The 12,343-nt window shown below is 38.2% G+C and overlaps 1 protein-coding gene across 1 annotated transcript; it reads left to right on the top strand.

Annotated features, from left to right (window-relative positions):
* Positions 1–578: 578 nt before the first annotated feature.
* LOC145093347 (E3 ubiquitin-protein ligase RDUF2-like) lies at positions 579–1,312 on the top strand. Its single transcript, XM_079031457.1, has one exon. The coding sequence runs from the start codon at positions 657–659 to the stop codon at positions 1,203–1,205; it is 549 nt and encodes a 182-aa protein (XP_078887583.1). The 5' UTR covers positions 579–656; the 3' UTR covers positions 1,206–1,312.
* Positions 1,313–12,343: the final 11,031 nt, after the last annotated feature.

The following is a 12,343-nucleotide window of genomic DNA, read 5'->3' as shown; positions in this document are numbered from 1 at the left end:
ATTATTATTATTTTTATTTGCATAATTACATTTTCTCTTTAAATAATCATAGAAAATCTCCAAGTATCCCAACAATCGATACAAATGTAAAACGTTTTGGTGTTTTAAATAATAAACTTTGTGAAACACGTGGTGTCCACTTCCCCAAAAACATTTTATAATTCGAAATTATCATGTAACAAATTGTTTGACATAAATTAATCAAAAAATGTAAGTTGACGTTAGTTACTAACAAACCTTATGTAAAATTCTAAAATGAATATTTTCCATGGTTACCTTCAAATAACATTCCTTGATAATAAAATAATACAAGTATGTTCTACTTTTTCTTTAATATATGTCCCGAAGTAAAACGGAGTAGTGATTTGTGAACCCTTTCAAGTTTCCGAGGTGCTCATAGGTCAATTACCAAACTTTAAGGGGGCTATTCTCAATATAATAATAGTAAAAGGGGTTATTCTGTAAGTTATGTCCTTCCGACTCCCAAACTATGACGTGAGCAATGACCGACGATGAGTTTTACTCGCCGACATTCAGAACCTTCTAGTCGTCCCTTTAATCCTCTTCATATAAATCAAGCTTCCAAAATCACAATAACCCTCGATTTTTTTCTTAAATTTGCTTCATCTGAAAGCTAATCAAATCAACCCCAGATCATGTCGTCGTCATCGGAGCAGGACTTTGATCAGTCAATTCGCGATTTCATCACATCATTTGTCAGAACTGCCGTTGCCGCCGCTCCTCCGTCACAGGATCACGACGGAGAAGAAGCAGAAGCAGAAGCGATCGTCTTCACGGTTTACGCTACTCACGCCGGAAGTCTCGTGAAAGACGGGCCATTACCGGCGTCGAAAGCGGCGATAGAGGCCATCCCGACGGTTACAGCGACGGAGGGAGAAGATTGTGCGATATGTTTGACGGATTACAGTGGTGTTGCCGGAGAAGCGAAGGAATTGCCGTGTAGGCATCGGTATCATTCGGATTGTATCATGAAGTGGTTAGGTATCCATGGGTCGTGCCCAGTTTGTAGATACGAGATGCCGGTGGATGAAGAGGAGAAGCGGCGGAGAGACGGTGGTGATGGTGAGTGGTGGCGAGTGATGATCACCGTAGAGCGTCGGACTCCGGTGAGTGAATCGGGTCGGAATTCTTCGGATTCGGTAGAGGGTAGTGGGTCATCAACAGACTATATGGATATTGATTAGATTTTTATATTTTTTAATTCTTTTTCTCCATTAAGGAATTTTGTACAAAATGCATCAAGTTTGGTTTTTATTTAATTCGCTAAAATTGGTTAGTTCGATTTTGAAAATTTCATCGTACGTGTTTTTTTTTATTGTTGAAAGGTTAATTAAGCAATCTCCAAAAAAGATTAGAGCGTAAACTAAAATAATTCTATGGATGATTGTTATTACAAAAAAATGGATTTGTTACTTTTTCTTTTTTAACAATAGAGAATTATTTTGTGATACAGTAGATATCTTAGTTCGGTTTTTACCAAATCTTCCACGAGAAAGTAAGCGTCTTATATGGGATCGAGTCGTGGAGACTTTTTTGTTTTTACAAGCACCGCAAATTGGTTGGAGAGACTAATAAGTTACTAAGGGGGTGTTTGGTTTAGCTTTTGGCAAACTAGAAACTTTTGGAGTTTTAATACAAGGAAAAACATTTTTTTGGAAAAGCCAGAAAATCCTGATTTTTTGTAACCTTTTGGAAAAGATCTTTTGAGCTTTTAAAAGCTAAGCCAAACACGCCCTAAAAGTTCATTCATTGTAAATTGTTGGAGTTGTAAAGATATGTTTCTGGATTAATAATGTTTGCTTGTGAAAATTTTGTACTTTTGAAATAATAAAAAATTTCAATCACTCAACGACTAACTCCTAACTAAATTTGTAAATTATTTATAAATAAAATGAATGTATTTTTTGGATTGCCCACATAACGACAAAATGATTTGAATTGACGTACTCATAAAAATAAATGTTTTGTTAATTTATTATGTGATTAATAAATTAAATAGTAATAGTTAATAGTTAATTATTAATTAAAGATAGTCAGATTTGATTAATTAATCAGAATTAATCTTAAATTAATTTGAATTAGTTATAAGTGCAATGGATGAAATGTAATTATTCAATAATTGAAAAAAAAAAAGAAATTCTAAAATCTTCCATGGTATTAATGATTTTGGAAGAGTTTTTAGGATTTTCGGAAGCCTCTTGGTAACTGATAAGAAAATGATTTGATTCGGGATTAAATTTATTATTTAATTATTCAAATCTAGATTCATCTGCTAGTTACCTAAACTATAAATAGGACCATTGGACACCAAAATTTCGTGGTTCTCTCTACCTAAAGGGTGAAGAACGAAATTATCATCCTCTTTTCTCCTCTCCTTTAATCTTAGGGTTTCTTGTGTTTTGAGAGTGAAACATTATATGCTCGCATATTATTAGAGCTAGGTTTTCCAAGGAGACAACAAGATTTGATTAACTTGATTGGAATCAACAAAATGTACGTATCTCTAACCATGAATTTCGATTTATAAGGTTTAGTTTTGTGTTTTTATAAGTATGTTGCTATTAGATGTGAAAAAGGCATAGATCCATTTTAGGTTGTATGCATATTTAAGTGTTAAGAGAATTTCTGCATGTACAATTGTTTTGTAACCTAAAATCCCCATCATAAACAACACTTGGACAGATAAGCACAAATCCTTCATGTAACATGTAAACCAATATAAGACATGAAGCTATCCAAACCTCTACTACTAGTTTTACTGAAACATCCCATACGTGAGCAACTTTAAATAAATTTAATAAATTAAATTTGAGGTCTAAGTCTATCCAAAAATGTTTAAGATTTCGAAATAAAGTTAGTCCTAAAGTTCAAAGTTTGACAATGTCTGTTTTACACGCGATAATGTATCAACCAATAGAAAAACATAAGCATAAGCGAGTCATTGCAACTAGAAGACTTCTAAAATTTCATGCTTCCACCAATAGCAAAACATAAGCATAAACGAGTCATTGAAACTAGAAGTATTCTAAAATTTCATGCTTCTACTTCTGTCTTCAATATCCAGTCTTATTCGAGTACATGTCAAAATATAGGTGTTAGGCTTCGAAAACCTAATTATATTTTCCATGGGTAACTCTCTGACGGTGGTTCATTTTCCATGTGCCCATCAGATAATATGAAGTTTCCTTTACTTGCTTTATGCATCACATTAGTAGGGCTCCTCCCATCATCATCATACCATCTTTATTGATTCTTGCTTCTTGCATTTCACGTATCCGTTGAAACCATCCCAACATCTTTTCATCATGTAGTATCGTCATTTCATTCAACATTGATTGAAAATTGTCCGAGCATTGTCGATGTGGATTACACCTTGTTTCAATAACATTTTCATAAGCAATCGTGAGACAGATACCTCTTATGTTCTCCATTTTATGAGGAATTTCACATGCTAATCATTAAATAATAATTATTACATATAGATTGCAGTCCTTCTCTTCCCTTTTCATGCCTCCACGTCAAGATTTCCTTCTCAAGTCGCCTCAACAATCTCTCCTGTATCCCGAAAGATTGCAGTCCGCTCCTCGAACTTGACAATCAACATGTCAGTGATCCGACCAATAATACTAGACAACTCTTCCAATAAAATCTGTGAAACCTTAGTGACATTCCAATCATGTAGTCCTACGTTGCCCGCATCAATCTCAGAAGGCTCTGTTTCCTGTCGGGTAATCGACATTCTGTTGAAAAAGACAAAGTTGTCATTACATAACCAAAGAATTATCCTTCTTCTATAACAGTTACCCATTGATTAGAATCCCTCACATCAATCCTCTACTAACCTCTTAGAATCTCCATTATCATTCCTGATTCAAGTACAATTAATGTGCTTCTAGTAGTACGGGCACAATACTACCTTCCACGCCTATCCATACTTTCCTAGAAAATCATCCCGAATCCTCCAAGTCACTTCCTTACAATGATGCTCCCAAACTGCTAACCAACGCCCAATCACACTAAAGCACTTCCTAGGCTTTCCTAGGACTCCGACCTCACCGTGCCATCAATTGCTGAAAAACTCCTACTAAGTTAAGCTAACTACTTCATGAATACAATTACATGCACCAATACCTAAATAATCCTTCGACTAAAATACCCAACCGTACAACGGTTAGACTCAAACGAGAGCTGCACAATAGGGCAAAATCAATCATTCTAACATTATTTAACCTTTGCAGCATGTAACTTAACATATTCATTTAATAGTTAACTCACATCAATATGAGTCCCACAAAGCACAAAACAAGCAACATTCAAGTAGTAACTCAACAGGATGTATTCTCACACTATGCTTTTGGGAATCACTTATTTAAGCTCGACTGATTGCATGCATCATACCCCTTTCTTTGGAAAAGTCTTTTTAGAAAACTTTATTTTCTTTCAAAAAGACTACCAATTCCTCAGTTTGAGTTCACACACCCAAGAGTGTGCCCAAATCCCTCAAACCAAGGCTCTGATACCAACTTGTAACATCCCAAAAATGTCAATAAAAATTTTCATTTTAAAACATCAAGTCATACAAACATTGGTTCCAAATCCCATCAGTATCAATTGTATTTTCAAACATCATAGTATTTTAAAAGTAATCAATGCAGAAAAAGCCATTGGGGGATGTTGTGCAATCAAGTCGGGCCCATCCCTCTGGAACTGGAAGTACCTAAGAAAATGTTTAAACCACAAACCATAAGCACAAAGGTTAGTGAGTTCTCCAAAATACCACACACACAACCAATATAAACACAATGTATGCAAGCATGAGCCTTCAGACTGACTTGACCACTTCGTAAGGCCTACAATATGCTTAGACCGCTCTCCCGAGCCTACAATTTACTGGCCCGCCCAACAAGGCCTACGGTAGTTGGGCCGCTCTCCTGAGCCTACAATCTATTGGCCCACCTCACAAGGCCTACAGTAGTTGGACCGCTCACCCGAGCCTACAGTCTACTGGCCTGCCTCGTAAGGCCTACGGTAGCTAGAACGCTCACCTTGGGCCTATAATATCATCTGAACTGCCTGGGCCTCTTGATCTTTAGCACATAACTGAACCACCTCACCCAACCCCACCATGTTGACATATACATATAAATAATAATAGGCAAACACATGTAATTATACAATTCTACATACCTAACATATCGTTACTGCATGACACATCCTATACTCAAGGATATATAACCTAATGAGGTGGGTCGGCCTTGGTGCCTTAGACCCAAAAGTATACTGCAAAAACTCACCTGACTCACAAAATCAACTAAACCTTAGCTCAATACCCCGCAACAGATGCTACAACACTCTTATCAAAGAATACAAGGTCCAACCTTAGCCTACACACTAAATCCAACAATCCTGACCAAAAGTCAACCGAAGTTAACAAGTGAACGATCAAGCTCAAAGTTAACAACCAATAATATCAACCATTGAGCCTCACATCGTGACAAGCCTTTATTCACGTCGTGAGAACTCACTCAACCCGATTCCATCTCGACTCATTCCAACTTAGTCATAGACAACCCACTCAGCAAGCATCATGATGTGAACCTTCCTTGGTCACGTCGTGAGCACAAAATGACAACCTAGTCACGAAATCCTTCCTCGGTCACATCCTGATATCCTCATAGTCACATCGTGAATTTAGTATAGGACATCCAATTAATGATTTGAGTCCTTAAACCATTAAGTCTTCCACTCACACTTTCCAAAAAGCCTTAAGGGACTCCAAAGGTTCATAAAAATGATTACTTTATGGACATGCATTCTCCATGCATGTCCTCTATCCAATCTAGGTCAAATGCCAATAAAATGACTCCAAACTCATGCAAGGTTCCCAATTCATAACCACAATCTAGATTTGAACCAAATAATATTCAAAAGGATTCAATGATCTATAAGGTTGCCAACTTTATGGAATCATATGACTTCAACGTGCTCAAACTTGAAGATAAAGGGACAAGGACTTAGATCTAGCATCCTAGAAGCATAAAGATTGAATTTTAGACACTTGCAAAGGTCCATAATGTGCACAAGAGAATGATGATGGGGTTTCCTTGTTGGATCAACACTCTAGAACACCATCTTCTTCTTCTTCAATCCACCAAAACAACAAATTGGGCCAAGAACCACCAAGAAGGATTAGGGTTAGGGTTTTCTAAGGTTTGAGGGTGATGGAGGCTGATAATGAACCCTAAAATCGAGTTAGAGAAACTTAAATAAGAAGGAAACCCTAAAAGGTCATGGGATTGGGCTGCAGCCTTCTTCACATCCTGACCACCTATGTGTCACGTCCTTACCACAGTCAAGATACATGTTCCTCATTTTTCTTGTCACATCATTACCTCTCTATGGTCACGTCGTGATACCCGGTTCTCCCCAAAAAACAAAGCTTTTGAATCCTTAATGCCCTAAACCAAACCATTATGAAAAATGGATGGTACATATACCTTGTCTTACCATTCCAGAATCTTTAGTTAACTTCTGAAGTTATCTTAAAATTACCACACAAGGGTAGCAAGTGACATGTGCATATGATGCTTATATTGAAAGTTACCACCGCTAAAATTAATTGTCTTTAAATGGATATCCATAAGGGCCACACCTAGTCTTAACCCAACATAAGTGGATACACAATTTAATGATCAATATCAATTCAACTAAAAATAAAATATCCCCATTATAGTGTAAATATTTTCAAAGTATGTTTTCATGAATGCACAAAATACATATAGTAATCACATAGCACATAAGTGATATATCATATGAAAAAAATCAATTTGAAGTAATCAAAGTAGGATAAGGACATGTATTATTGGGTATAAACTCGTAACATTCGGATTCCCAGACATATTATTTTACTTATTCATTTTTGGAGTTTATTGAGCAATTCGACAAGTTGGTGCTACAACTCGCCGAGTAGAGTCGGGCGTGGCCACGTGGGATTAATGATCTACTCAACGAGTCCGAGAGTCGACTCACCAAGTAGGCACTGTGAGAGGAAACCCTAAATCCCCAGGTATGGGGCCTATATAAGGACACTTATAGCCTCATTTGTGGCTCCCCATCTGCTTCCCTTCACCGAGAGAAAACCTAATTGCCCCTTGAGCTTTTGAGAGAGTATTGAGCCATTATTTGAGAACTTTGGTGCATTTTTGATAGAGAAGAGGAGGATTTCAAGCAAGGATTGTGAAGAGGCTCTTAGATTTGTTGCTAAACATCCAGGAGCTTTTGTTTAAGGTATAAAGTTCATACCTTTTTCATTTGTATGGGTAGATCTCATGATTTTAGAGTTTAGGGATTCATTTCCATCTTATTTTGGGACCTTGAAGGTTTTGAGCACATTTTTAGTAATGGACATTACATCTTGACCTTGTAAGGTCCCTAGAGTTGAAAGTCCCTTGCTTTATTCTACCATGTTAGCTCCTTGGATGAGAAACTTCTTCTCAAGCATGTTCTTGTCATTTTTAGCCCTAAAGTGACATGCATGAACGTAAAGCTTGTGGCTTTACGTGATATTCAAGCCTTGAGAGCTTAGATCTAGAGTGTGAGAGAGTGTTCTGCCTTAAAATCGTTTGAATACAAATTGAGTCTGAATGGACTCGCCGAGTTGATGATCCGACTCAACGAGTCAGTTGGGGTTTGTCCCGATGAGTTGGGCGATGCAATGGCTCGGCGAGTTAGGGGTTAACTCGACGAGCTGGTGTAACACCCTGTTCTGAAAGTATTCATTTATGGATTTCGGAGGCCAAGGCTAGGTGTGTTTTGGTCTTTCAAGGGTTCGAAGTTTTATTCGAGAAGTTTTGGGCCGGGGTGTGTCTCTAGAATTGTAGAGCTTCTCGCCACCTTTTCGTGTATATAAAGTTCATCGGAAACGGATTTAGGAAGAAGAAGTTATAGCATTTTGAAGTTGTTAACAATTATGGTCCCTCAATGGAAAAGTTGGCAAAGAAGGGCCATGCATGGAAAGTAGGAGGCACTGGGTACGCCCAACGTAAGTTGGGTTATGTCCAGCATATGAAAGGAGGTGGACGCGAGAGCTTTTTGGCATACGCCCAGCATGCGCTCAGTGTCCAGAAACCCTAGTTTTAGGGCATGCCACTATATAAGGAACATAATGGCCCAAACCCTAGCCCCCTTATCTGTCCCTCAACCCCAGAGAAGTCTTAGAACGCCTCATCTCTTCATCCTTGAGTGACTTTGAGTTCAAGAAGCTTATTTTGGTGGTGTAAGCTTGGAAGAGGAAAGGAAGAAGATTGGCAAGGAGGAACTTTGGAAGCTGAAGCTCGTAGATCTGAGATAGGATCATATTTTGGAACTCTTTGGAGGTATAAAGTTCACAACTTTACTTAAGGGTGCTTAGATCTAGTGTGGTTTAGTTACGGAGTAGTTTTTGGTCCAAAGGTTGAAGCTTTATAGCTTAAATCCGATTTCCAGGCCATGGGTTGCCACCCTTGGTGCTAAATGACTCCCTAAAGCAGAAAGTTGATACCTTGATGTGTAACACCGTAAAAATTAAAACAATTTTTCGCATTTTCAAACACATTTTTCCAAACACATTTATTAATAAAATGTCATTGTATCATATCCTTGTTTCACAAAACATCACCCAAGATCGAAATACATAAAATCCCATGTGTGTGTACGGATCATGCCGGCACCTTCCCGCGGTCATCACTGGTACCTGAAACACATAACACGTAACACTATAAGCATAAAACTTAGTGAGTTCCCCAAAATACCACTCTAACACATTTTAGCCACTCGAGGCTATAACTCTGTTTGACCCTCTGGTCAATGTGTCTCAGTGGGACCCTCTAGTCCCAGCTCTCTGTGGGCCCTCTGGCCCTAACTCTGTGGACCAAAAGGTCCTAACTTTATGGACCCACCGGTCCTAGCTCTGTAAACTCTGAATCATGCATATCACATATCACAACAATAATCATACATAAATAGCAAGCAAATACACTGGCACATAGCTCTAAAATATACTGACACATAACCCTATTACCACTCTAGGTAAAGTATAGTGAGAAGACTCACCTCTGGTATCTCGGTGAATCTCTGACTCGGTAAAAGCTGGCCTAGCCTCCGCCTAATCATATGAAATAAATACCCTTTTTAATATAACTCTCAAAGGCTAGACTATGTCCTCTTATGACACTCTCAGAAGGGTAAAAGACCATTTTACCCCTCTCATAACTCAAAAGGCCCCACCATAGACCATACCCTAAATGTCAACCAAAAGTCAACCTTCCGGGTTACACTGCGCGTACCAGATGTGTACGCTGAGCGTACCTGGCAGCCTCTCAGAATCAGGGAATGCCACCTAGTACGCGGTGAGTACTGGGATTATGCTCGACGTACTCCCCAGCTTCAGCCCCTTAGCTCTTGAGGTCTTAAACAGTTAAGACCCACATCCAATTTCTAGATCTGACCACATCTAAGCCTCTTAATCCATAAAGTTGATGACTTTAAGCCTTTGCATGGCTAAACAAGCCACCAACTCCCATAATAATCCATCCTCTAACTCTAGAAGGCTTATTACTCAAGCATGACCTCAAACTAACAACCAAGATGGAAACTTTATGGTTCTAAATCACTAATACCACTGAAAAGGGACAGATCTCGGACCATGGAGTACCTTACACTCATAAAGTCTCCACCTTTGGGGTTTTTAACCCTAGAAATGGCACATGCAACAACAACCAAAAGAAGAGGAAAGTTTTGAACTTTATACCTCTAAGTGTAGCCCCTTTTTCTGTAGATCTCAGATCCAAATTGGCACTTCAAGCTTTAGCTTCCAAGAGCTCCTTTCCTTCTTCTTCACTAAGTCACCAAAGCACAATTAGCTCCAACAACACTCACACACACTAAGGACGATGGGAGGCTCACTTTTAGGGTTTCACTCACTGATATGGAGGCTAAGAAATGAGCCTTAGCACCCTTTAAATAGTGCACAAGACGGGTTAGGGTTTTTGCACCTGGGTCGGGTACGCTCGGCGTAACTCTGGGTACGCCCAGCGTACCTTGGCGACTCCGCGTCCAAACTAAGCGCATGAGTACGCGCAGCGTACCCGTCTGGTACGCCCAACATACTCACTTGCTAGGTTCCCTCCACTCAAGGACTAATCATGACCAATTGACAAAGAAAAAGGGTGAAAGAAATGCACCTGAATCTCGGGGTGTTACATGATGGTCTTTTTGGAGCCATGCAAGAGATAGGACCATTGTCATGGAAGTAGGTTGTCATATTTTGAGTTTGGGCTTATTTAATGGGTTGCATGCCATCAAGTAAGAAACTTTACGAATTAAGACGTGGAAGAGGACTTGGATCTGAGTTTGTAGCCTCTGGAACGGGGTATTAAGAACTTATTGGGAAAAGGTCTTAAGAGAGGTATTACGCTAAGCGTATGTGCAAGTACGCCCAATGTACGCACCATCTTGCCTGTACGCTTAGCGTACGTAGATGTACGCCCGCGTACTTTGTCTGTTTGGGTCATGAATTATTGGGTTGCCGATTGGGGCATGTTTGAGTATTTGGGCCTTAGCGGGCCATCAGAAATCAGATAATTTGGGCCCCGTTTGGAAAATTGGGCCATTAGTGGGCTACTAGTGGGCTTGGAAAGCTTTCTTAGTATTGGGCATTAGATATGAACCAAGTGTTGGATTAATTTCTAAGTCCATAACTATAATTGGTAAGACTTGACCCGACCCAACATGGTCCATTTGGGTTGCATGGCATCATGCAGTTGGATAGACTAAAATGAGAGAAATAACACTTAAGGTTTATTAATATATTATAAGTTCTAATATATTAATAAGATTATTTAATTAGTATTGATCAATAATTAATTTAGAATTAATTATGTGATCAAAAGGAGACTAATTAAATATATGGGTTGATTGTGTAAATCATCCATACTTATATAGTGGGCTAATGCTCCATGGATTATCAAGTTGGGCTAAAACCCATTGGATGCTCCATAGTGTATTTGAACCCATGGATCCATGGAAATGGATAACCATGACAATTAGGGTTTACCCTAATTGTAACACACTATATAATGATCTATTTCTTGGGAAAATTGGCGGCTATGATATGCATGGAGGGCAAGCCGATTCTTGAAGTGTTCTAATTTCTCTCTAAGTTATTCCAAGTGCTTATGGTGTTGTGTGAACCATTTGAGGTGTCACACTTGGGGCACTAGGCACTCAAGCTTCATGAAGACAAGCACCAACAAAAGGTATGTTATTCTAACTTGTGTTATTCAAAGTTTTGTATGCTAGAATAGAACAATACCTTGGAAAGTTCATAATTGCATGTATAATAGAGAAAACATAGATCCAAGGTATTTAGGGTTGCATGTACACTTAGGAGTGTCAGATTGCTCAAAACCTAATAGTGGTATCAGAGCCTAGGCTTGTTTTCTTGTTGTACTTGCTTAAACTGCTTAAAAATCGATTTTTGGTGCTGTCTGCCCAGCAGACTCGCCGAGTCCATGAAGGGACTCGACGAGTCCAAGACAAAATGCATCCAACTCGCTGAGTTTGTTCATGCACTCGACGAGTTGGACCCCCCGACAGCATATTTTCGAGTTTTGGTGGTGGAATTGGTCTAGAATCATTACCTTTGACTGTTTTGGGCTTATAAAACTTGTTTTGAATGTGGTAATGATTATGTTAAACCAATTTCAAGATTATGAGTTTTTCTAGATCATAGGAATTGTGTGCAAATTGTTTATTGATATAATTCATGATCTTGTTGAAAATTGTATGGAGTTCAGAACTTGTCCTCAAGTTATGAATTTTCAAGAATTTTATGTTTCCTTGATTTATGAGTTAGTTTAGATTGATAATGAAAAAATTATGTTTTAGTTGTTTTCAATCCATATTAGTCTAAAAGAAGTTCATAAAATATGTTTTTGTATCTTGTCTTCAAGTTATGTGAAAAGTCATATTTATGAATCTTAAAACCTCATAAAAGTTTTGTAGGTTACATAAAATGTAAGAGTTTTTTCCATTAAATAGTTTAATGACTCCATAACTTGTCCTCAAGTTATGGATGTTGAAGAGACACTTCTTTAATGTGTTTTTAAAGAATAAGGGGTTACATTAAAATTAAGAGTCTTCATTTTAATGAACCATTAAACTCATAAGTTATGATTTAAAGAGTCTTGAAATAGTTTCAAAACTTGCCCTCAAGTTTTGGAATTTGAAAAGTTACTCCTCATGTATACTTTAATTCCAAATTAAACACTGAAATTTTAAAAAG

The sequence above is a fragment of the Lactuca serriola genome, chromosome 3 (assembly GCF_051521515.1).
Source record: "Lactuca serriola cultivar US96UC23 chromosome 3, Lser_US96UC23_V15, whole genome shotgun sequence".
Taxonomy (NCBI): Eukaryota; Viridiplantae; Streptophyta; class Magnoliopsida; order Asterales; family Asteraceae; genus Lactuca; species Lactuca serriola.
This window is presented reverse-complemented; position numbering and strand designations above follow the sequence as displayed.